The 25324-nt window shown below is 48.4% G+C and overlaps 1 protein-coding gene across 1 annotated transcript in view; it reads left to right on the forward strand.

Moving 5' to 3' along the window:
- Positions 1–14678, forward strand: part of XPO6 (exportin 6) — a 119581-nt gene extending 104903 nt beyond the window's left edge. Inside the window, exons 16-23 of the mRNA XM_006896629.1 lie at positions 510–699; positions 4444–4599; positions 5662–5776; positions 6414–6585; positions 8564–8725; positions 9872–9970; positions 10086–10316; positions 14577–14678. Of these exons, the coding sequence (XP_006896691.1) occupies positions 510–699; positions 4444–4599; positions 5662–5776; positions 6414–6585; positions 8564–8725; positions 9872–9970; positions 10086–10316; positions 14577–14678 (1227 nt within the window). The remainder of the gene's footprint in view (positions 1–509; positions 700–4443; positions 4600–5661; positions 5777–6413; positions 6586–8563; positions 8726–9871; positions 9971–10085; positions 10317–14576) is intronic.
- Positions 14679–25324: the final 10646 nt, after the last annotated feature.

The following is a 25324-nucleotide window of genomic DNA, read 5'->3' on the forward strand; positions in this document are numbered from 1 at the left end:
GTGTGGCCAGCATCGTGGGATCCTCTTGTAGTGGTTGTGGTTTGAGATGATCCAGAGATCATGTTGTTGTTTGCTTTACTGGAGTTTAGAGACTCCAGAGGTGCATTTCTCTTGGAATTATCCTAGGAGGCTGAATATTTGGAAGCAGACAGACAGGAGCCAGGTGAGGAGTCAGCACAGTCCTTTGGGGATGTGGTGCTGCTGACCGGAAGCCAAAGGCAAATTGAGGAGAAGAGATTTCCCTGAAAGCCTTGTAGCTGAGGGACAAGTTAGACTGAACATCTGCAGTGTGATTTTGTCTGTCAGGAGTGCTTCAGGCATCAGAGGGGAAGAGTGCCTCTGTTTTCCCTTCCTGTGCTGATTTAGAGTTGGAACCAGAGCCCCAGGCTTGAATTATCCAAAACGCATTTGGATGCACAGAGTGCACAGTGGGTGCCAGAGGCCGTAAGGTGGGGCTGCTCTGCTCTCTGCTGTCCTTGATGCATGATGCCATCCCTGGTCCCCTCCAGGCTCAGGTGTTGGTGTGCCGAGCTCTCTCTAATATCCTGCTGCTTCCATGGCCAAACCTCCCTGAGAATGAACAGCAGTGGCCTGTGCGCTCCATCAACCACGCCAGCCTCATCTCCGCACTCTCCAGAGACTATCGCAACCTGAAGCCCGATGCTGTCACTCCACAGAGAAAGGTGCCACTGGATGACAGTGAGTATCGTGACAAGAGTAGTCACAAAGGGTGGGGAACAGTCTATAGAAGACACTGGATGGTGCCTCTGAGCAGTGAAACACATCCTCCTCGGGTTAGTGATCCATTTCAGATAGACATGGAAACAAAACCATTCGTCTCTGTAAACTAGGAAGAAGGAATTTTAAGAACTCTGGCTTTTGACTTAGGAAATTATCTTCAATGTTTCTTAAATATAAATATTTCAGAGTCTCTGAAAGAGTCGCATCAGTCTTCAGAGCCTGGTATTTGTCTCATCTTGGTTCTTAGTGTTTTACTTTCAGAGTAAACTCAGTAGCAACTGCTTGGCTAATTCATTTAAAATCTTAGATCAGTCCGAGGAATTTTAGATACTTTTAATTACGGTTTTTATCTGTGAGGAAACTGCATGAAAAGATTAGGAAAATTTACTAGGACAAGTCACATGGCTATTGGGGAATTGTGTGTTATGCGCAGGTCTTCTTTCCTTCTGTGATAATTATGTCAGTCAGTACAGGCTAGGTTATGCTATGTGGTAACAAGTAGCTCCAAAGATTTTCATGGTTTAGTACAGAAATGAATTGTTCCTTCCTCATGCCCAGCGTTAGTTCTGCTCATTGTAGTTCCTCAGGGCTCAGGCTCTGAAGACAGCGTTTGAGCGAGTGTTTACATGATCCCTGAGGTCCCAGGAAGGGAGGATTGTGTAGCAAACTTTGGCTAGAAGTGATGTTTACCACTTTAACTCGCATTTTGTTGGCTGGAACGGAGTACACGGCCACGGCTCGCTTCAGTGTGGTGGGTGAGTATGATGCTTTCATTTCCTGAAAGTACTGGCTGGAAGCATCAGTGATTTCTGCAGTGAATATTATTTAAGATTTACATAGTTAGCATTTTTATAGTGTTTACCCTGTCCCCAGCGCTGGGCTGAGGACCCAGTAGACGTTACTCGTTTAGTCTTCCTCCAGACGTACACGTTGCCCGGGGCAGCTCTCCTCTGCCTGTAGCGTCAGCACGAGTCAGAATGGACTTGACGACAGTGAGTGTTTCTCTGTGAAGTGTGCCTAATTATTGTTATGCCATACACTTGGAACGTTCCTTTTTACTATCCCCACTTTATGCTTTGAAATGTCTTCAAACCTACGTGATTGTGAAAGAATAAAAAGTGGGATCTGCCCGTCCTCACTCCTGCACACGCACGCATTCTGCTTTTACTCCAAGCCATTTACAGTTACAGGCTTTGACACTTCACCCTGGAATACGTAACACATGTCTCTATGTGGGAAAACAGCATATTTTCTGATGCAACCAAGGTACTGTTAACACAACTAAGATGTTTAACATTGTTGTAATACTGTCATTGAACATATGGACCACATTCACAATTTCCCAGTTGATAGTAAAATACAGGGTGTTTCTTGTGTGTGGTTTTTTTTCCTTTTAAAAACCTAGGCTACAAGCCAAAATTTTATATTTGGCTGTCTTATCTCTTTACTCTCCTTTAATATGGGGCGGGTGTGTGGAAACACCCGAAGCCTTAGACTGTTTCTGTAGACTTGGAACATACCCACAGCTGACCCTCCAGCAGGTTCTCAGAAGCTGTAAACTACACAGGAGGAAGACTGTGCGTCATTCTCCCAAGGAGTAGCTGGGGGTTCTGTACTCCCTGCCTTTGGGTTGTCGGTGCCACTCCCTACCCACTAGGCCACCAGTAGTCCATTTTCTGTCTTCTGTCATACTGACACCTTTAAAGGGCCCAGACCCGTTTTCTTGAGCACTGTCCCCTACTGTCTGAGTTTGTCACATTCTTTTCCTTCTGGTTATACTCGGGTTGCGTACTTTTTGGGCCATATGGCATGTGGGGAGTGGTTTGTGCTTCCTACAGTCTTGTTTCTGTTTGTCCATTATTGGTGAAGCTCAATTCCGTCACTTCTTCTGGGCAGTATCTGCCATTCTGTCCATTGTAAAAATGGCTTCCCCCCCAAGACTTCACAAGCTGAGTTGCCTAGGATCCTAGGGACAGAGAAGGGCTCAGGAGTGTCATTTAAGCAGAATGGCTCCAGATCCTTTGCTTAACCGTGGTACCTCTTTGCCTCTTCCTTAAAAGCATTGTTTTTTTTTCTGTTTAATGATTTTATAACATCCTATCATAACACCATGATTTATGTTTCCATTCTCTTGTTATGTATGTTCATTCAGTGCTGTCACATTCTCACTTGTACATCTTGGTAAGTGACTTGCTTAGTTCTTTGTTTCCATTTTCTTAAATTGAGGAGATTGGATTTTTAATCTCTTGAGTCTGCTAGCTTTTTTGAAGCTATTTTACATGTGCCTCTATATTCTTGAGAAGCGGCTGTCTCCCATATTTTCCTGGCTTGGTTAAAGTCCATGTGTGTGCAAGCTGTCAGTGATTGGCTCAGCAGTATGGTTGTGCTTGTCGCCTTTCCCTGTGTGACTGTGGACAGGGCCTGCAGGAAGCTGTTGTTTACCTCAGGCTTAGCTTTGTGAGCTTACGTGGTGATGTCAGCGTTTTTGTACCAGAAGATGACTCAGTATCTGTCCAGCAGCGCCAGGAGGCGATCCAGGGTTCATTCCTTCCGAAGTTCTTTCTCTTATGCACTTCCTTAGAAGCGGCTTAACCGGACAGGCACTGGGGAGCTCTGAGGGCCAGGGCAGTCCAGCATGCTGCTTCATGGCAGGCAGAACTCTCCATGGGGCTGTTTGACCAGGGAAGGTCAGTCAGGGTTAAGTGTGTTAAGCTCAGCTTGAGCTTGGAAGTCGCCTTGGGGAAGCTGGTGGGAAGCCCAAAGTCTCAAAGGAAAAGAAACTCCATTAGACCTGCTTCTGAGACCTTCACTGACCTGGCCACTCATAGCAGGTACTTTGCTAGATTCCTTCTCAGCCTTGTCTCTAATCTTGACAGCAGCCCTGCAGATGTTGCTGGTGGCTCTCTCAGTGTACAGATAAGGATCCTGCTGCTAGTCATGGAGCCATCTAGTGACCTTGTACTAGTGACCTTGTAGAGATCCTAACAGGATTCTCTGATCCCAGGGCTTACCTGTTTTCCTCAGACTGCTGCCTTGTTGGTCTGCCCTGCTTCTGTTTTCCCAACGTGCTGGATGGGATTCGTAAAGAACTCCTTTATCAGTGTTGGAATCCTCACCTTGCTCATAGATGTGAGAGAATAACAGCTTGATAGCATATGACGTACTGAAAACTACCGTATAGATTGTCTGACTACAGGTCTAAGAGCTAAGCAGGCAATTTCTTTTCCAAACATAGCACCATTTGTTGTCCAAGCTAGAGTCCTATCTAGAATTAAAGGGAAAATTTTCATTTGCATTTACCCATTCTTATCTGTGGTAATCACCTTGTAACACATACTTGATCATCTATTTGTTCACTGTATTATAGTCATAAGTCTAAGACATCTAACCTGAGAGTAATTTTGATCGGTTTTTTTTCCCCTCTGTGGACTTGTTTCAGGTGGATGGAGACAGAGTAGAGGGTATAAAAGTTAGCAGGCAGGGAACTGCAGTCCTGGCGGTAACAAAAAAGAAACAAAATTATGTGGAAGGAGAGAAGGATGGGGAAGGATTTATAACTTAATCTTGAGACTTTATGTTGCCTTTCCGTGACTTCTGTGTGATTGTCCTAATACCTTTGCAAATTTCCTCCCACTTGCCGTATTTCTTTATGCCCATCATCCTCAGATGAGTCGTAACAGGCACCTTAATCTTGATTTGCAGCCAAAGTGATCATCCACCAGACACTGGGTGTCTTAGAAGATATTGTGGAGAATATCTCTGGGGAGTCCACCAAGTCCCGGCAGATCTGCTACCAGTCGCTGCAGGAGTCTGTCCAGGTCTCCCTGGTCCTCTTCCCAGCTTTCATCCATCAGTCAGGTAGGGCCAGCTCCGAGGCCTCCCCAGGGTTGGTGCTAGCTGGAGCCCACGTCACTGCTCACGTCTGTAGGTTCAGGGCTGCAGTGAAGGGAACTCAGCCCTAACAGCAGAAGGGCTCACAGGGGCTCTGGGGCCAGGGCCCCTGGAAACATTCTGCACTGTTTCATGTTGGGCTTGTCACACCGTCACATGAGACCTCTTGCCCCATGTCTGACTTGAAGTCTTTGCCTTCTTCCGGTATGGGACATAAATGGACATGACTAAGAGGGCGTTATATAAAAGGGGAATAAGAGCCTTTCTGTTAAGTGTTATTAACTTACATGGCAAGGAAGTGTGTGTCTGAGCTTCCCTCACTGCCTCTGCTCAAAGCTTTCTAGCTCTGTGGATGTCCTTGCCTGGCTCACAAGAACCTTTAGGTCTTGTCTGTCCTATGAGGAATATCAGGGTCATCTAGGTTTGTAGCGATTCACTGATTGCCTTTTATAAACAGAATGTGTCCGATTGGAGCTAAAACTTCCTCTACAGGATGATTGCCAAGGTTAGGAAGTGCACCTGCACTAATTGTAACCAGTGTTTTCTTCACTTAATAATCCATTTAATGGACCAGGGCCAGGCAGCCTGAACAGACCCTCATTATCCACTTTTAGCCACTTAACCTCTGACCCAGTTGCAGAGATTATTGGTCATGGAGAGAAATGGCTCAGGCACTCAGGTGGTGACCCGTTTGAATGGTTTCATCAGTGTAAGCACAAAATAATCCATCTGCAGTGAAAATGCCGAACATTGCCAGGTGTTGGGCAGTGAAGGTCGGCTTCCAGGCAGCCTTCATTTCTTTATAGCAGGCCATCAGGCAGAAGTTCATTGTACCAGAGTGGTTTCTCAGCCGATCCTTATTCATTTTCTGCTTTCCGTTGTTGGTTCAAATGGTATGGGCAAAATGTCTTCTATTTGGAGGCCTGAGAGACGGGTAGTGCAGATTGCAAAGGAGAATTGATAGAGACGCGGGATCCTGTTTATCCCTGTGTGCATACTTTTGTTCTTTCACTTCATCCCTTTACTTAGACGTGACTGATGAGATGCTGAGCTTCTTCCTCACTCTGTTTCGAGGCCTTAGAGTACAGATGGGCGTGCCTTTCACCGAACAGATTATACAGACTTTCCTCAATATGTTTACCAGGTAAGCAGAGTTCCGGGGAATGTCGTGGACCTGTTTGAGACGTATGGCTGTTTGCATCTCTTCTTCACTCACCACCACATTGGTGTCTCTTCTTGTCCCTGTGCCGACACCTCCTTTGTTACTGTCTTTGTTACTTAGTGCTCCTCTATCAATACTACAAGTGAATGGCTTTACCAAACACATTGTAGGAGACTAGAAGTCCAAAATCTAGAGCACCAGTGTCTCTGTCTTTTGACTGTAGGGGAAAGTCCTTGGCTCCTTTTAACGTCTATGAGCCCAGAATCCCTTGATATCCCTGTGTGTTTTGACATCAATCTCCCCTTAGGTCTAATAGCTTCTTAGCACAGAAACCCAGAGCCCAAGGTACGTGCTATGCTGCTGTCTTGCTTTCTTGGTGGTGGTCGGGTCCTTCCTCTGCTCACTTCTGTCTTCTATGTGCACATCACACCCCAGGGAAGTTCCCTTTACATCAGCTTAGGGCTATGACCTGAGTTAGCAGTGCTGTCTCTCACCCTAATCCCTTACAGCTGTTAGATCATTACTTAACCACCAAACCTCTGAGCATCCTGGCCTAACCTAGGTGACACGTCCAGTTCCATTCCGGACAGTGAATGGTGTGCTCTCCTCCTGTCTGTAGAGAGCAGTTGGCCGAGAGCATCCTCCATGAGGGCAGCACGGGCTGTCGTGTGGTGGAGAAGTTCCTGAAGATCCTGCAGGTGGTGGTTCAGGAACCTGTCCAGGTGTTCAAGCCCTTCCTCCCCAACATCATCTCCCTGTGCATGGAGCAGGTGTACCCCATCATTGCTGAGGTAAGTGGGGCTAAGGGACTGCCTCCCTTTCCGTGACTGGGGAGGGAGTGAAATATCCAGAAAACACAGTGTGTTCTACGGTTAACTTGTTAATTGCTAACAAATTCTCTAAAATTGCATTTTTTAAAGATGTTGTTATGTGCCACGGAGTTAAAACTGACTCATAGCTGACCTTCCACTGGGTTTTCAGAGGCCGTAGATTGCAGAAGTGGACACTGCCCATCTTTCTCCCTCAGAGTAGCTAGTGGGTTCACTCTGCCTGCCGTGGGATTAGCAGCACAACTCCTTCCCCACTGGGCACCAGAGCTCTTTGAAAAGCTGGAAGCTCATCTTACTCCCACTTGTATCGTTACAGGGAGACAGTTAAAGAGCTCAGAAAATAGCACCCGTTAGTGAGGATATGGTCACTCTGATCAGAATCTGCTCTGAGACAGTGGGGTTTTGTCTTTGTGTCTTTTGTGTCTGGTGCTGATGGGAATGCTGAGTGGTCCAGCTCCTGTGGAAGCTGCGTGCTGCTCCCCCACTCCAAACCCTAACACCAGCTAGAGAAGGCCCTCTCACTGCTGTTGATTTCGGCTCCCAGTGACCCTTCCTGGGTGTCTTGACTGTCAGCCTCAGTGTGAGGAGACAGCCTGTGTTTCTCCCACGGGGCCTCTGGGGGTTCGGGAGCCCTCGATGCAGTCCTTTGGTCAGCAGTGGTATGTGTGATTGACTCCCCACCAGAGCATCTTAGAACCAGCACATCTCCTGGCAATTTCTTTTTCCATGTAAACCTGCCCCAAAGTTGTGAAAGCAGAGATCCAGAAATGCTCCTTGCAGAAGTGTTCATAGTAGCGAAAAGTTAGAAGCCATATAAATGTCCATCTATTGCAAATATAAAATTTTTTTTTATTACAAACTTTCATTGCTCTCAGGTGGTGTGGAGTCGGTCCCCACAGCAGCCCTGCACTGAGCTCCCTTTGTGTAGTCGGCTCGGAAACTCATCTCCAGGTCTTTCTCTTGGAAGGGACCGGATAGGTTCCTATCACCAGCCTTTTGTTTAGTAGTTAAGCACTAAATCATGGTGTCCCTGAGGCTTCTTAAAAATCTTCATAGGTACAGAGATGGTAAGGCACCTTCTCAGAGCCATTCAAACAGAACTCCCAGTGTTTTAGTTTAGGAAGGATCCCTGCTGTGGAAGCATGTGACCTCTGGACTCTATTTCCATTTAATCAAGGTTGAGTTGAATTAGTGAGGGACTTTTAATTTTCAGTTCTGTAGAGACATCAGGGATAATAGAAGCCGTCTACTCTCCAGTGATTTGGACATAGTTTTGGTTAGGTTAGAAAATATTGCCAAGCCCTTCCTCTTTCTCTTGACCTCTCCTCCTGGAGTCCTAGCTGCCAGTCACAGAGGAAGCGGGCCGGGAGTAATTAGTGAATTGCTCGACCTCCTCTTGGAGGCTTCCTTCAACTGTGCGTCCTAAGTGCTCTGTAAGTGTAGACTCCTCTTCTGGAGAGGACAGAACTGCTTTTAAGTCATTTTCATCTAATTTGTAGCTTCAGAGATTGTGTAAGACTGAGATACCTGAGATGTTTTTTTACCTCAGAAAAAGGAACAGCACAACCCAGACAACACAGGTCAGATGGCTGCCTGGAGAACAGAAAATCCATATTCCTAATTGTTCTTCCACTCACAAGCCTTTTAACCTCACTTAAAAAGCTGAGCACTTGCATCAGAACAGGGCCCCCTTGGCCGTGACCCCTGCATTCTGTTGCAGACATGGGCCTCGTCTGCTGAAGCATTCCTGGTTTGAGCTGCTGCCTCGAGAGGCTCTGTAGTTCACAGCAGAAAATGATGGGCGTGTGGTGGAGTGCTGACCCTGGCCGGCTGCAGGCGTCTCTTGGGCTTGTTTGTGGCAGCGCCCAGGCTGAGTGGCTGGGCCCAGGCCTAGGCAGCAGGAAGACAAGGGTTGAAGGCTCTGTGCCTGTCTCCACAGCGTCCCTCCCCTGATGTGAAGGCCGAGCTGTTCGAGCTGCTTTTCCGGACGCTCCATCACAATTGGAGGTACTTCTTCAAGTCCAGTGTCCTGGCCAGTGTCCAGAGGGGGATTGCTGAGGAGCAGATGGAGAATGAGCCCCAGTTCAGTGCCATCATGCAGGTAACACGTCAGGGCTAGTGCAGCCGGGACGAGATGAGCCTCGTTCTGTGTAGCCTCTGGGTCCGTTGGCCTCTTGGTCACTTGGCTCGCTCCTCTGGCATATGGTCCTACTTTCTCTAACCTTGTCACCATAACAAACACTGGTCTTTGAAGTTCTGTGGTCCCAGGTCTGAAATTCAGCTCTGCTTAGGATCTGAACTGAATTAACTTCTTGGAGCCTCGGTTTGTTCATCCACTTATTTGCTCCCATTTTGCTTCCCCCACCGTGACAGATTGGGTTTAAAAGGCAGGTAGGAGTTGTTTGTAGTCGGATGTTTGTACCCTGAGGACGGCCCTCCGTACTTTGAGGTCACACGGGATGAAGCTCGTGGGTGAGTGCAGAGCCTTGGTGCTGACTTCATCGAGCTGACGGCCGTGCTGAGGAAGCTGTAGCTGCTCTCGGGCCTCCCGGGGGTCTGCCTTCAGCTGTACAGCTTTTCTAATCAGGGCTAAGCGTGTTCTGTTTTTCGTCATCAGGAAGCCAGAGGGATTTCTCCTCTTCTACCCCTGAGCCCCCCGCCAGTGCATGTACACACCCCACACACACACGTGTGGAAGTTTCCTCTCTTGGAAAACACATGCTACTCCTAGGATTTCCCTGAGCACTTAGCTGACCTTCCATCTCTACCACCCCATCTGGACTTAAGTTTAGATTATTTAAGTGTCTGCTCCTTTTCTCTCTTGTAAATGGCTTTTAAGACTTAGTGGCAGACTGACATGCCTTGTTCCACTACCCGAGAGCTCGAAGAACTTGTGGTTTGCCAAGGAGAGGAGTGATTTCTAGAGGGGGCAGACTGGTTGACTTGAGGGGAACAGGCAGATGTTGGTGTCGTCTAAGATTGCCGAGATATTTGACTAAAGTTGTTAGCTTCTTGCTTCAAAGCCAGGTCCCATGAAAGATCTAGAGATTTATCTCAAGAGGCAAGATGAGGCCAAAATAAAGGGTTTTCGAGTTGGGAAGGTGAAGGAGCCAAGACCAACAGAGTGCTCCAAAGGCCCAGAGAGTTAGACAGTGGGTCCTCACCCCAGCCTGTGGCACAGGGAGACGAGGAGCGTGATTTAAGGGTGTGCCAGTGCTGTTCCTCATTCGGTGGTTTTATTTCTTAGGCTTTTGGACAGTCCTTTCTCCAGCCTGACATCCACCTATTTAAACAGAATCTATTCTACTTGGAGACACTCAACGCCAAGCAGAAGCTCTACCACAAGGTGAGAGCCCTGTTGCTCTTGGGAAGGCTCCTCTGCTGAGTCGGCATGGCCTGGGAGGGCCCCGGGGATGCGGGTAGGCCCTCACAGCATCTCTCACCTGGGTCTCTGTGTGCAGAAGATCTTCCGGACCACCATGCTGTTCCAGTTCGTGAATGTGCTGCTCCAGGTCCTGGTTCACAAGTCCCACGACCTTCTGCAGGAGGAGATCGGCATCGCCATTTACAACATGGCCTCCGTCGACTTTGATGGCTTCTTTGCGGCCTTCCTCCCGGAGTTCCTGTCCAGCTGTGATGGTGTAGATGCCAACCAGAAAAATGTGCTGGGGCGGAATTTCAAGATGGATCGGGTGAGAACGGAAAGAGGCAGGAGGAAGGTTGGGCAGGTGTGGGTTCTCAGTGAGCAGGAGGCTCGCTCGGGGGTGTGAGGACCTTCCCTGTGGGCTGATGCGGTGTGTCTGGATAACTGGCGGCGGCGCCATGTGTGTCTGCAGGGGCCTGTGCTGTTCCTCCAGTCTCGGTGTCTGTAGCACATGTGCCACAGTCACAGCCATTGGACCCAGCCTTCAATTCCCGGTCCTAATAGTCCATCTGATTTGTGCAGGAGGGGAGGGGAGAGAATGTCGTCTAAGCCTCTTTGCACTTGCTCCACTCGGCAGAGCACACCTCTGATCATAGTCCTCCCACCGCCGCCACCACCATCATCAATTAATTAATAGTAATAATTAATTATTATTAATCACTTGTGGAGAGCCAGCACTGGAGAATGGTTGACGTCACCTTTGTCTCTCGTCACATAAACATTCAGACTTGCTGGTGCTCTGAGATGATTGGTGTTTGGGTCCCCATGGTTAGAGATGGGGCCAGACACCAAGAGCTGCCCTGGGGTCCCCAGACTCGAGGAACGTGTTTCCCAGTGTTGTTGGCGTGGGCTGCATGTGCTCTCGTGCTCCTGCTTCATGCTGCCCACCTCGTGGAGGTGAGGCGAGCTGTCCAGCCAGTGTCTTGCTTTGTGTGTGGGCTAGAGTAGGACTGGCCCTGGACATGTGGGGGCTGGAGTGGGGATGCCTCTGCATGTGTGGGGGCTGGAGTGGGGATGTCTTCGCATATGTCGGAGGCTGGAGTGAGAATGACTCTGGATGTATGGGGGGGATGGTTCTGGACATGTAGGGGGGCTGAGGGTTATGGCCCTGGACGTGGGATGCTGGGGTGCTGGCCCTGGATGTGTGGAGTTTGTTGGGGGGTGGCCTTGGATGTGTGGGGTTGCTGGGGGGGATGGCCCTGGAGTATCTGCTTCTCCTGCCCTCAGCCCCTTCTTGGAGCTCTCCTCCTTCGGCTTGTTTTGCATGCCCTTCTGGATGCCTCCACTCCTTGGTTGGTAGGTTTTTGTGACTTTCCCTGTGGAATAAGTCGTTTTCTTCTTTCACCTTCTGACCTTTCTACGTCCGTTGTTCTTGGCATCAGTGACTTACCTCTTGCTTCTTGTGTATCTCTGTTGATAAACGCCTTGTCACTGGTCCCAGTTTCAGCACTCACTGCCGAGTGTTCATGTGCCCCTGCACCTTCCCTCTCTCATCTGTAATAAATAGCAGGATAGTTTCTGCTTCGGCTCCTGTTCTCCTGCATCTTTCTTTCCCAGGGCTATTTTCTGCTAAACTTTTAAAACTTCACTTCAACTACTTTGATAGTTTTCCCTCTTTTCCTAGAGGCCAGATTGCAAAATAAGGAGATTGTCAAATGATGGAATCTTCTCTCGGTTTCTTGATTTAGATCAATTGTTTCCAAATCTAGTTGTGCATCAGAAATGTCTGAGATGATTGTTTAAAATATATATACACACACATATATATATATATATGAACATAAACAGACTCCTGTGTCCACCTTCCCTGGAAAAACTCTGGTGTGGTGTTTGAGAGCCCCTGATTGAAGACATGAATTCCTTTATCTTCTTGAGGATGAAATAAGTAAAGGAGTCACTACCGTCCCTTCGTCCATTCACAGTGTGGTTGAGCCTTGCCACCTCCCAGTCTTGATGCCAGATGCTGAGACTTCATTCCCTGCCTTCATGGGGAAGACAGGTACACAGTGCCCTCTATGGGCCACCCTGTGCCAAGCCCTTTACAAGCCTGGCTCCTTAAGCCTTGTGAGGTGGGGGTACCACTAAGCCCATTTCATACATGAGCCCAGACACGGAGCTCTGTGGGGACAGAACTTGGATATGGAAGAGACCGAAGCAGGAGCTGGGCCCGAGTGTAGAGGTGTCAGAGCCCACATGTCCTCAACAACCTTGCATGTCGCTGAGGCCTTTTAGCAAGAGACAACCTTTCCTTTTTTTAAAAAAAAGAAAAGGAATTGCTTGGTTTTTTATTTTTCATTTTTTTAAAACTGTGATTTCATTGAAAGTTTGGGTTTTTATTCATTCATTGTTGCACATTTTCCTCCCACCCAAGAAAAGGAGTTGTATTGGGATAACACCTACAGTTGGGCAGCATATAGTGAGATAACTAAAGGCTCTGAGGTAGAGAGAATGAGAAGGGCTTTTCAGAGCAGCAGTAGCCATGACATTATAACGATACACTAATTAATAACCATAAGTTACATATCACCTCATCCACAGATGGTTTCACTTATCTTTGAGGGACGGGCACCTTGTGCCAAAGCACCTTTTCTGAGCACAGCCGTGATACCCAGCACCCATAATTGTCACTTTTCTTTTGCTGGGGCTTTTCTCTGCCTTCTCCTAAAGGCTGGTTGGGCTCCTCCAGAGGGTGAATGCGTTGGTTCTTGTCAGGGTAGACAGGCCACATTTGAAGACCGCTTCACACCATCCACACTGTAGGGGCAGCTGCCATTCCTGGGGTGCGTGTGAGCACCTCTTCACACCATCCACACCAGTAAAGGGTGGGCTGCCATTCCCGGGGTGTGGGACAGGTAGCTGAAAGGCTGTTTGAGGACCTTTTCACGTCGTCATTAGGGGAGACTGCCATTCCCTGGGTTCAGGAGAGAGAGGAATTGAGGAAGTGGCTGCTACTGGCTTATGTCTCTTTAAGATGACTTTGTAAAAAACCTACACATTTTATTGTGGTTCAGGTGAATGTGTTTACACAGCAGACTAGCGTTCTGTTCTATAATTTCATACACGGATTGTCATTTGATCCTGATAACAGTCTTGTCGGAGTGTCAGCACTCTCTCCATGTCCGCCCTGGGGTCCTCAGTTTCCCTGCACCTTCTGCCTTCTCTGTTTCTGGGCACATCCCTCACGGTGCCATGGTTCATCTTATAGGCCGGAGTCACCTGGTGGGAGATGGCTCTGAGTGGCTTTAGTTCCACCACAAAACCCACCACAAACCGGACCTGCTCCCGTCAAGTCAACGATGACTCATCTTGACCTTCTTTTAATTTCTGAGGCTATAAATCTTTGTAGGAGGAGACTGCCCATCTTCCTACATAGAGAGGTTGGTGCATTCAAACTGCTAACCTTTTGGTTAACAGTTAACAGCCTGACACATAACACACTGTGCTGCCTCTGCTCATTGTCAGGCAAGTCTAGTCTTGTAATGAATGTGAGTTCTCTTGTACACTTCCCTCCCGTTTTCACGGAAATACTCTGTTGTGCCCCTGCTCAGAGGATTAGCCGTGGTTGCTAGGCAGACGCTGTCTAGTTGTTGTGGTCTCAGGTGGGAGGAGGCTGTGCGTCACGTGGATAACTGGTCCTTTGCGCCCATTGCTTCCTCGAGTCTTGAGTTTTCCGCTAGTCTTTGCTTTGGACAGAAAGAACCTAACACTTCTGTCTTAATGACAAGACTTTGAGCTGAATTCTGAGAGCAGAGTAGAGGCTGGCCAGAGATGGTGAGTGCTGGAGAAGAGCTGGGAGAGTCGTCAGCTGTTTCCTGAGCCTGGTCCTCTGCCCTGGGCTCCCCTCTTTCTCCTTGTGGGGTTACGATGGGATGGCACCCCAGCCAGGATTGTGATCCAGCTTACTGGCAGGATGTTGTAGGCACTCCTTCACTCCGGTTTCAGTCTACAGCAGCATGCCGTAATCCCGGTCAAAAGTACATGGTAGACTTTGGGCTGTAAAGCGAGAGGGGCTCTCTGGCTGCGTCGTTTGGGGCTCTCCACATCCAGGCTGCTCGGAGCAGCTCGTGCAGGTGCGTGGCCGCGTACCTGGGCCCCGTGACGGGGGACTTGGCCAGCATCGCTGAGTGCTGAGTGGGCATGGGGGGGGGGATATGCCAGCAGTGCCCTCTCGCATTTGCATGTGGACCCTTGTCCTTCTGTGTGGAACCTGGGGCAGGTTAATCTCTCGATGCCTGTTTCTTCATCTTTGCAGTAGTGGAAGTAGTGAGGACGAAGTAAGTTAGTAAAACTGGGAATTGCTTGGAACAGCATCTGGCACCTGGTCAGTGGCGTGGAAGTGCTCATGGGCATGGCTGCCTTCTCCCACAGTGCCTTGCGCTGACTCTGCTGACACAGTGCAAGGATGAGTAGACTTTGGGCTTTAGGAAATCTAATAGCCGTCGAGTAGCTGGGGTGAGTGGGTCACGGGGCTGTTGGGTGGGACAGAGGGCCTGTAGGGACCGGGCTCAGCTGTGCCTCTGCCTTCCAGGACCTGCCCTCGTTCACCCAGAACGTGCACAGGCTAGTCAACGACCTGCGCTACTACAGACTCTGCAACAACAGCCTGCCACCTGGCACCGTGAAGCTCTAGGCCGCTCACTCTGAGGGACACCACCTGCTGCTGCCACCATCGCACCACCTCCACCTGCCACTACGCTGTCCCCAGACAGTCGGACACTCCTTGGAGTCTCACACCAGCGCGGCGCAGCCTGCTCCAGGCCCTCCTCCACACTCTCTGCTGCCCATCGGCAGACGTGGCTTTAGGGTGGAGCTCTGGTTCCTGGTACCCAGGCGTGTGGAGCAGGCGGAGGAGCCTGTGGCCAGACGGCGGGGATGTGCCAGGAAATCGGGTGGACCGTGCGGAACTGTGGCCGTCAGGACAGCTGTGCCAGGGGTACCTTCTCACCATTCCACCCGCCGCCCTCTCTGCCCCAGCTGGCCAAGGAGAGACGTGGTGTTGGACTGTGTTGACATTTCTGTCAAGCTCCACCTCCCTTCGTTGCCCTGAAGTCTATGCCAGATTTTTGCAAAGACTCGTGTTTTTGTTGTTTTTTTGTTTTCTCATCATTCCATTGTGATACTAAGAGACTAAGAGGCTTAATGAGAAATAAAATGCTTACGTTGTTGTTATATAAACACTGCTTTTCCTTGAGTCTTTCAGGTTAGCGTCCAGCTGCGGGTCCTGGTGGGAGGGTTAGAACCTGCAAGAGCCTGTCAGGGTAGGGCTGTCCTGTATAGAGCTCCTTCTAGAACCTTTCCTTTCAGCTCTTGGAAGGGGGTAGGAGAGAGCAGGGTCTATAGGTCAGGGCTGGTTCCGGTTCGTCCTGCCTGGTGTGCGCTGAGGGCAGCGCTGGCTCCAGGCGTCTGCCCTGTCCCTTCTCTTCTGGTTTAAGTAATGCTCACCACAGGCACAGACATGGCTGGTAAGGAGTTAGGACCTGATGAGGCCCTTTGTCAGCACAGCTTCCCACATTGTCCTCCACTGCCTCCTGTTGGCCACAGAACATGGAAGGCTGAATTTTTCCTTCCTCCTCCTCCTCTATTTTAACTATAAAATGTTAGTTGTATGTGAAGACTATGAAAAATTCCAAAAAGGAATAATCAAATCCCACTACTCAGAGAAAACCAGTAATTCGATATTTCAATGAGTTTTCTTTCCACATTTCCCTGTATGTCAGGCTTTTTCTTTTTTAATGAATTATTATTGTTTTGTGATCTTTTTTTAATTACTTATGTAACCATTTTTATCATTTAATCGTCCACATGATTTTACAGTCATTGCGTGCCACCTCACGGCTGACCTCACAGCAGGTTTTCAGAGACCCGCAGTCCCCGGGAGGCGGCTGCCTGGTTCTCTCCTGCTCAGCAGCCGTGGATCCGAGTTGCTTGTCTTCGGGTTGGTAGCCTAACTCCTGACCACCGAGCCACCGGAGCTCCCCACCTGATTTTAGTTGCACATGGTATTTGGTTACACTTTGATTACAAGCCATGTTGCATTGAGCATCCTAGTGAAGAAATCTTTGTGCTTGATCATTCCTTTAAATTGAATTACCACCAGTGGGATTTCTACCACAGATGTTTTTGAGAGTTGGAGATCTTTGTTGCAGCCTAATTTTTACTCTGAAGATAAAAGTTACCAACACAAAATGATCGAGAAGGCTCCATTGAGACCGCTTGACCAAAGCAAAAAGCAACTTCTGGGCCTGTGGATCTCGGGGACTCTGAAGCTGGGCTCCTCCACACTGATTAGGGCCAGGGTCTGATCAGAGTTGAGGACACAGCTCCAAGCCCCCTACCCGTATCTGAGCAATGTGCTTACCTGCAGTGCACCCCTCTGTCCTGGCATCTTTGTAGCGTGGCCGAACCAGGATGGGAAGGGAATGATTGTTTTTATGTACTCCTGGGGCCTTGGTGGAAGATCGGTTGATTGATGACTGGCTGTTCATTAATAAACATTATTAAGTTCTTCAAGCCAGGCCATGGCCTGCATTTGATGGACTTGAAGATTAATAAAATACACTGTGCCCTCGAGGAATTCAGCGACTTGTGGGGAAACTGACTGAAAACCAGGTTACTGCAGAAGGGTGCATGTGTGAGAAAAGCTAGTAACAAATGAAATCTACTCCAGCCCAGGGAACTCACCACAAAACAGGAGAGAAAGAAATGTTTTTTTCCTATAATTATATTTTATTAATTTTCATAAACATTTACAGAGATTTTGGGTTTCCATTCATTCATTGTTGCACCACTCTCTCTACCCTCCTCCCAGTTCTTGTCCAAATGCCACAGTGCTTGTCAAAGCCAGTTCTGATTAATCTTCTTTGTCAGTGTGTCCTTTGCCATTCCCTATCACTCCTCCCTGAGAGAGACTTCACCCTGAGTCATAAGGAAAAGGGGATGGCATATTCTCTTAGCTACTTCCTGCTGAAAAGGGACGCTGTGGGTTTCAGGGTGAAGATCTTCTCTCACTACTCTAAAGGGCCCCTTTGGCAGTAGGAAACACATAGACTATTACGGAGATTGATTTTGGAATTTAGATGCACTCTTATTGATTGTGCTTGGCCGTACATGTTCATATCCTTGAAGATGTATCATGGGGGTGTTGCAACCTAGAAGACACAAATTTGACTAACAAGTTATAAGTACATGAGTCAAAAATTATGGAAAAGTAAAAGAAAAGATTCTTTCATTGTTTTACAAACCCTCCCCCAGGTCCCCTCCACCATGTAGCCCTCGCTCTAGACTCCTGTGATGACAGAAATACCTAGTTATATATCACTTTTAAAACAGTTTTCTCCCTCCTCTGTTTCAGTGCAGTATACATTATTGAACCCAAGAAAGAAATGTTTTAATACCAAATCAGCATTAAACCAGAAGGTGATGCATCGCAGGCGATTCTCTAGAGATTGTCACACACAAAGTTTGCCCTTGATACAAACCTGTTGCCACCAAGTCAGTTCTGCTTCACAGCTGCCCTGTCAACAATGTGGACCTACAGTAGGGGCTCCAGGGCTGAAACCCTTAGCAGAGCAGACTGCCTCCTCTCTCCTTTGTGAGCTACTGAGTGTTTTAACCCTTGTGCAACCAAGATTCCTATCATTCATATAGTTGAATGAGTACACATCATTACAGTCAAGTTTAAGAAAAAGTCGTGGCAGAATATGGGGTGTTATGCCCATCACCTTCCAAGAAACGGCATAACTGCCAGAGAACCCTGAGGATCTGGTCCAGACAAGATGACCCCCAGTGTCACCATCACAGCCAATGTTCCCCTCACCTGGCAACCTGACATCATTACTGACAGGATGGGACTTCGTCTCACATACTTCGGACATACCGTCGGGAGGGGCCGGCCCTTGAAGAAAGGCATCTTGCTGGGAAAGGTGGAAGGTCAGAGAGGAAGACTTCCAACAAAATAGATTATTGACACAGTGATTGCAGCAGTGGGCTGAGCTCTGGTGTATCAGAGAAGGTGAGGACGGGGCAAGGTTCAGATCAGTCCATAGGGTCATTGTGAATCGTAGGGGACTATGGGCTATGACAACATACATACAGTCAAGTCAGACCGGCTAATTCAGAGCTGACCTCCAGTGGGTTTTTGGAGGCAGTAAATCGCACGGGAGAAGATTGCCCATCTTTCTCTCATGGAGCAGCTGGTAGATTCGAACCACCAAAACGTCACACCAGTGACTTGATTCAGATTCTCAGTCCTTATAGGACAAAGGTCCTTGTGGAACTACCTGGCAGTGTTTCCAGGGTGTAACTTTTTTGTGTATGTACCGTCAAATCCGATCTGACTGGTACAGGAGATTGCCCCTTCTCCGCCAGAGTTTCTGATGGATTCAAACCGCATATCTCTGGGATTGCAGTGCAGCTTCTTGCCACTAGGCCACCAGAGCTCCCCCAGGGTGTACATTTTTAAAGAAGCAGAATGCTACATCTTTCTCCTACCAGTCTTTTCCTTCACGGCCAGATTCTTTAACCACAAGTGTTAGTGTATGTCCGCTCCACTCCCTAACCCGGGACACCAACGATGATTCTGAGAGAACAGGTACAAAGAGCTGGGACTTCTGGTCGGCCCAGTCATGGAGGAGTGTCTTGTTCAGTGAAACTTGTAGAGGCACCAAGAGTGAGACAGGGTGCTGCCCCGTCCATATGCCAGCCTTTTCATTAAAACCATTTTCACAATATTGAATTTTGAACGTGAACTCATTAGCTTTGTTTTTCAGTTCATGAACTGGGGAATGGCTGGTCCGGGAGCCTTCTACAGATGAAGTCTCCAAAGACTCTTAGGCCCCACTCCATCTACATTGCCATGGAAACGGGGCCAAGCAGAGCTTTCATAACACAGAAAGCACAGCTTCCAGTCAGGCCCTGGAATTTCTGTTTAATGAAACGGATTCAGTTTTTTCAAAACACTACAATGGGCAAGCAAAATGCTTGTCAGAGACGGCTGTTTGACTTGACAGTGACTGGAGGTTGGTTTTTGCAAGACTTAGGATTCAAAAAAGCATCTAAGGTCAAGTGGCCAGATGGGTCACCTCAGCTCCATGGACCCCAGAAATCTTAATTCCAGGAAAAGGAAAACCACTTTGCAGCAGCCGTTCGACCAGGAGGTGCTTACTGAGAGATGACTTGTTGGCCACGCACTGAGCATTTGCGTGAGTGTAGCTTGATAAACAATACCTTTGGAACCAGTAATCAGGAGATCAGGAGACACATTGCATTGGGCAAGTCTCCAAAATACTTAAGAGCAGTGATGTCAGTTTGAAGACTAAGGTACACCTGATTTAGGCCATAGTCTTTCCAGTCACTTGCTATGCATCTGAGAACTGGATAGTGAATGACAGAAGACTAATTGACACCTTTGAGCTGTGGTGTTGGAGAAGAGCACTGAACATCCCACGGACGGACAAGAGAATGAACAGATACATGTCTTATAGAGGGTGCAGCCTGAATGTTCTTTGAAGGCAAGAATGATGAGGCTTCACCTCACATACTTTGGGCGTGTGGCTAAGAGAGGTTGTTCCTTGGGAAGGGACATCATGCCCGGAAAGGTGGAGGGTCAGCAAAAGATCGGAAGACCCCCAATGAGATGTATTGACCCGGTGACTGCAGCAGTGGGCTCTAGTGTGTCAGATGATGAGGATGGTACAGGATGAGACGGGGTTCAGGTCTGTGGTTCATAGCGTTGCTACGAATTATACTCGACTTGATGGCTCCTAAAAACAACAGGTGGATGGCTTTGCTGTGTCCTAATGGGTTGTCTCTTAGACCTGTTCTTGGGGAAACCAAGGTCTCCCCCAACTCCTCTGTCCCAGCTGGCTGCTCTTGTCCACCTCCTCCTCCAGCTCCCCCTCTTCAGGCTTCGAGGCCCAGCTCTGTGAAGCCCTCCTGAGGCCGGGGTCCAGTGAGGAGCCTTCCTCTCTGCTCTTATGGCACCTGTGCCCTCTCCTCTCGTCGGCGTCTGATGTCGTCCCACCAAAATGAGCACCCTTTGAAGGCAGGATCTAGACGGTCTTCCGCCCAAGCACTCGGCCTGGCTCAGAGCAGGTACTAAGAAATGGTTAAGTGTCCAAGGATTTCTTTTCAGATCCTTCTCAATGGATTGTCCCTCACAGTAAGAAGCCTGGAGTCGCACTGAGGTGTCTGCTGGCTGATTCCTAACCTGATGGCCTCCTGCCTTTGGCCTTGGCCTTTCAGACTGGAGTGGGGGAGCCCTTGAGCTCAAAGAGTCCCTTTTTTTGCTCTTGCCGCTCTTTCTGTAGCACTTGGAAGCATCTTTGAAAAGCTGTTAATTCGATGCCGCTACCCTGGGAGGATGTCAGTGGTGCAGCCCTGGGCCCAGGCTCGGCCACCTGGAGGGACTGAGGGGCCAGAGAGAAGTGGGAGCCAGCCGGGTGTGTCATGTGGATTGAATGAAGTGTCCAGGACCTCCACAGGCCAGACTCTGAGAGGAGGTGGGCGATGACAGCTGGGTTTTCTTTTTAAAACAGACACTTAGTTCGCTCTTTCTCTTTACATGTAGCTAAGATGACCAAAAGAAGAATATACAAAGCTCCTAAATAATTTCATGGGCATTCTTGTGGCTTAGTGTTAAGGAGGTGTACTGCCAAACTGAAGACAAGTGGTTCGAATCCACCAGCTGCTGCACAGGATTAAGGTGGGCAATCCCTTCCCAGGCAATTTACAGCCTCCGAAAACTGGCTGCAGGGTCAGCCGTGAGTTGGTTCTGACTTGATAGTACTCACCAACAACAGGAAGTCATTTCCTAATGCCTACGGCCTCCCACACCTTTCCTCCTATTTATGAGAGTGTTGTTGATTGCCGTCGAGTCAAGCACAACTCACAGCGACCCTATGAACAAAAGGCCTGAAGCCTTTGTGTAACTACCGTCATTTATCAAAGTTCATAGAGTTTCCAGAGGCATGCTGTTTAGGAAGTGGATGCCACTCCTGCTTCCAAATTTATGAACATAAGTACTCTAATTGCTAACCAAAGGTTGTTGGTTCAAACTCACCTAGAGGAGCATTGGAAGAGAGGCCTGGTGATGTTTCTGTAAGGCCACATCTGGAGGCTCCACCTGGAGGAGCCTCTGGAAAAGGTTCTGTCTCAGAGCTCAAAGCCCACAGTGTGCGTGGTTTGCAGAAAGTACTGTCTGTCTGCATTTGAAACCTCAACATGAGTCTAGAAGTCATCTGAAAACCCTCTCATGCTCTTCTGAGCTTTCAGAACCTCCAGGCCAATGCCACATTGCGAGGATCACCCAAGGACATGCCATCCCCCTGCTTAGGGAGTGTCTTTAACATCTACACAGATCTTGGACTTGAAAAGGACCAGCCCCCTTCAGAGCAAAAGGGCTCTTCACCTCAGGGCCAGTTTCATCAATATAGAAACGACCCTACTCTCATCTAAAACCTCGTCCTGGAGCAAAGAAAAATATTTTCTGACTCTGACAGATGATCTTGTGTTAGTAAAAAAAATTTCCTGAAGTTTCTATCTTTTGTTACCATCTCCACTGAATGTTGTATCAACAAAGACCTTCCCGGTCAGTTGTCACCTTGTGCCAAGGGTTTAGGTCAACAGTCAGCCCCAGTGAAGAGTGTTTAGCAATTCATGGAAAGGCAAAAGTCTCAGAAAGAGTGTGTGTGTGTGTGCGCGCGCGCGCGCACGCGTGTGTAGATGTGCTCATCAGAGAGCTGGACAGTAACTCAGGATGACAGAAGAGGGATCGATACCTTTGAGTTGTGGTGCTGGAGGAGAGTCCTAAGCCTCCAGGAGAACAGGTCTGCCTTGGAGAGGCTGAAACCAAGTTTCTCCTTGGAAGTGATTATTTTGAAGCTTCATCTCACATACTTGGGGCACATGGCCAGGAGGGACTGATCCTAGGAGAAGGACACCATGCTTGGAAGTGTGGAGGGGACAACCCAGGAGAGGAAGACCCCGGATGAGATGGATTGACACAGTAACTAGGGTAATGGGTGTTAGAAAAAAAAGAGAGAAGCTGGTCCCAAGAAATGAACAGGCCTTGAACAATGATCTGAGAGGGACGCCAAGTGACCATGTGTGGAGAAGTTCAAAATGGCACCAGGGCAGTCAAGGGCTGTTTCTTTTTATAGAGGTTTTAGGGGGCACTTGGGAAGATGGAATTTTGTTCAGAATTTGGGGCTACTAATCAACTTGGGTATGGGCTTTTGTGATTAGGCCTAGAGTCTTACTAGGACACACTGTCTGGTCTGGTCTCTGGCCTGATCACCTTAGACATTATCAGGTTTCTTCAAGGAGTGATCAGGCCTGGGGACAACTGCAACATTCTTCCTCCAGTGGGATTGTATGTTATGTGTTGGAGTCAGTGAGACTGGCTCAGGACAGGACAGGGTTCAGAGCTGTTGTACATAGGGTTGCTGTGAGTTATGGGAGACTCGATTGGCATATGCCAACACACCCGCCCCCCTCCAAACCCCCCACTCTGACCCTGACTCTCTCTCTGTGTTGTGTGTCTCCCTCCCTCCCTCCCTCTCTTTTGGCTACTGGTAAGGAGTTTCACTGCTACCCAGAGGCATGTGGTTCAAATCCACCATAAGAGAAAGATTGGCAATCTCCTCTTGTGCAAATTACAGCCTCTGAGAACTGCCTGGAGGGTCAGCCGTGAGTTCGTTTCAACTCGATGGCACACACCAAGAGCAGCAGGTTTGTAATAACCTTGGAACCAAGGACAAAATTTCTCAGCTTGCCGGCTCTGCTGTTTTCCACTTAACTTTCTTCTTTACACAATATGCTAAATAAAAATGAGTTTTCTTTACTATTCGTAATGATTGTGGTAAGACAAAGTTAACACATTGTAAGGCCATGAGTTGACATCAACTTGACATCTGGGTTTGTCTTGGTGCCCGTTCATACACATGACGGTTCTCTGAACACACACACACACACACACACACACACACAAACACACACAAACACACACCCCTTTCTTGTCCAGTAAAATGATCTGCCTCGTGATGTTACGGGGAGTTGTGCAATAATCCCCTGGCCCTGGTAAGAACGTGAAGCTGAGAGGCAGGCGTCTGGGTCCTTTGGGTCCAAGGTTTGCCATGTATGGGCCTCGGGGAGAGGGGCGTGCTGGCCTTCTGAGGCCTCTACACTTGTTGGTTCCACTTTCCTGGTGGCTTTGAGGGCATTTGTAGAACCCAGTCAGTGGGGCTGGCTGCATGGCAGGAGGCCCTGACTTCTGCTGCAGCATCTCAGAGAACTGGGGTGTCTCTGACCCCATGGTCCCTGAACGCGAGGTTCCTTGGGGTTTCTCCATGGACAAGGTTTTAGAATGAGTGAGCAGGTGTTTAGATTTGCTTTTGGAGATCCTGTAACCCGTCTGACCTTGCACCCCCACCATCACCCTCAGCCTCAAGGACGCATGACCTGTCTGTGGCCACTGAGTCTCTCGGGCAGCCAGCAGATGGTGCTGAATGGCTAGTGCTCACATTCAGCCCTTCAGAAAGCAGGCGAGCCCTTCCGTGTGCATCACAGCACTCGTGTGTGTGTGTGTGTGTGTGTGAATATGAGTGTGTGCTTGCATGCTTGTGAGTGTATGTGTAAACATGTGTGTCTTTATTTTTGGGAACGTGTATGTGTGAATATATTTTAGATAGTTCTCAAAAGCTACTTCCTCTTCTGGTCAGGTGAGTGATTTTTTAGGATATTTGACCCTCCTCGCCCCTCATCCAGGAGTTCTTTGACAGTGGACAACCTGCACGTCCTTCCAGGGAGCCTGGTCCCCATCCCTCCTCTTTCTGTGATGACTTCAGGGGAGGTTGTCCTGAGCCCCATCTGCCACATGACTGCACACCTGGGCCAGGGTCACTGTGGCAATGGAAGAACTGTATACCTGGGGTGGCCCAGGTCGGTGGAAGGAGGAGGGAAGTGAAGGGAGGCTGCTGACATTTCTTGAGCATCTAGAGAGTGACTGGCTTTATTGGGACAATGAAGTCACAGAGGTATAAATATGAAATTATTTCATTCATTTCTGTAAAAATAGACAGTTTGGCTGAAGCCTCAGGGGGTTGACAGCTTGGGGTGAACCCTTAGCCTTTTCCCTCCCGCTGGTGGATTTGAACCCCCTTTGGGTTAGGTTAGCAGTACAGGTCTGCAGAACACACTACTAGAGTGCCACCCTATTTTCCTTTTAAAAAGCATGACATCGTGATAGAGTTTTTCTTTTACTTTTCAAGAAGAGTGAATTGGGGGGGTGCGGGGGGCAGGGAGGAAAGTGCAACAATGAATGATGAAACCCTAAGTCTCTATAAACTTTCATTAATGTTAATAATAATAATAATAATAATAATAATAATAAAAAGCCTGACAGCAGGCAGGTTACTGAACCCCTCTGCCTCCGTTTCCTCATCTCTAAAACAGGGACAATGCTATTTCTTAGTGAACTCTGGTGGCCTAGTGAGTAAGAAATTGTGTTGCTAATCCAAAGGCACATGGTTCAAATCCACCAGCTGCGCTGTAGGAGAAAGACGAGCAATCACAGTTTACATCCTCCAAAAATTCACTGGAGGATCCACTCTGAGTTGATTCCTACTCAATGGTACATAATAATAATAATAATAATAATAATAATAATAATAATAACAACAGCTAGTACTTTTTATTCAAAGGGTCCGTAGACATGAGTAAAGCAGTCCCATTCAAACCCATTCTAGGTTATCCAATCCCAGCCAAATTCTGATTTTCTGAGTGAAATAATTGTGGGTTGTGTTCTTTGGAGACCGACGGCCATGGATGTACTATCACATCCATGAATTTTTACCTTCCCAGAGGCTGACTCAGGTGTGACTCCTGGTCAACCGCTTCACAGGCAGCCTCACTCACCTCTCAGTAAAGGACTGGACACTGTTGCGATATGGACAGGTTTTCAGTGGAGATCCCAGGTTAAGATGGACTGAAGGTGAGCCGGTGAAAATCCTCTGGCTCACGTGGGCTGGTCTACACTCGGTCACTGGATGAGCTGGTCTGGGCAGCAGACCTTCAGATGAGTGGTCAGGGAGGGCTTCTCGGAGGAGGTGGGCACACATCAGGACCAAGAGGAGGAAACGGAGGTACCCAGGTGGGAAGGACAGCGGTGTGAAGGCCTCACAGGTGGAAGGAAAGCCCAGTGTGGCTTGAGTCTACAGGACCAGGTGCAAGTATTCCGAGGTAATGCTGGATCATGTAAGACGTCCATTCATTATTTCA

Source organism: Elephantulus edwardii, unplaced genomic scaffold, assembly GCF_000299155.1.
Source record: "Elephantulus edwardii isolate Elephantulus edwardi_28Jun2011 unplaced genomic scaffold, EleEdw1.0 scaffold00186, whole genome shotgun sequence".
NCBI lineage: Eukaryota > Metazoa > Chordata > Mammalia > Macroscelidea > Macroscelididae > Elephantulus > Elephantulus edwardii.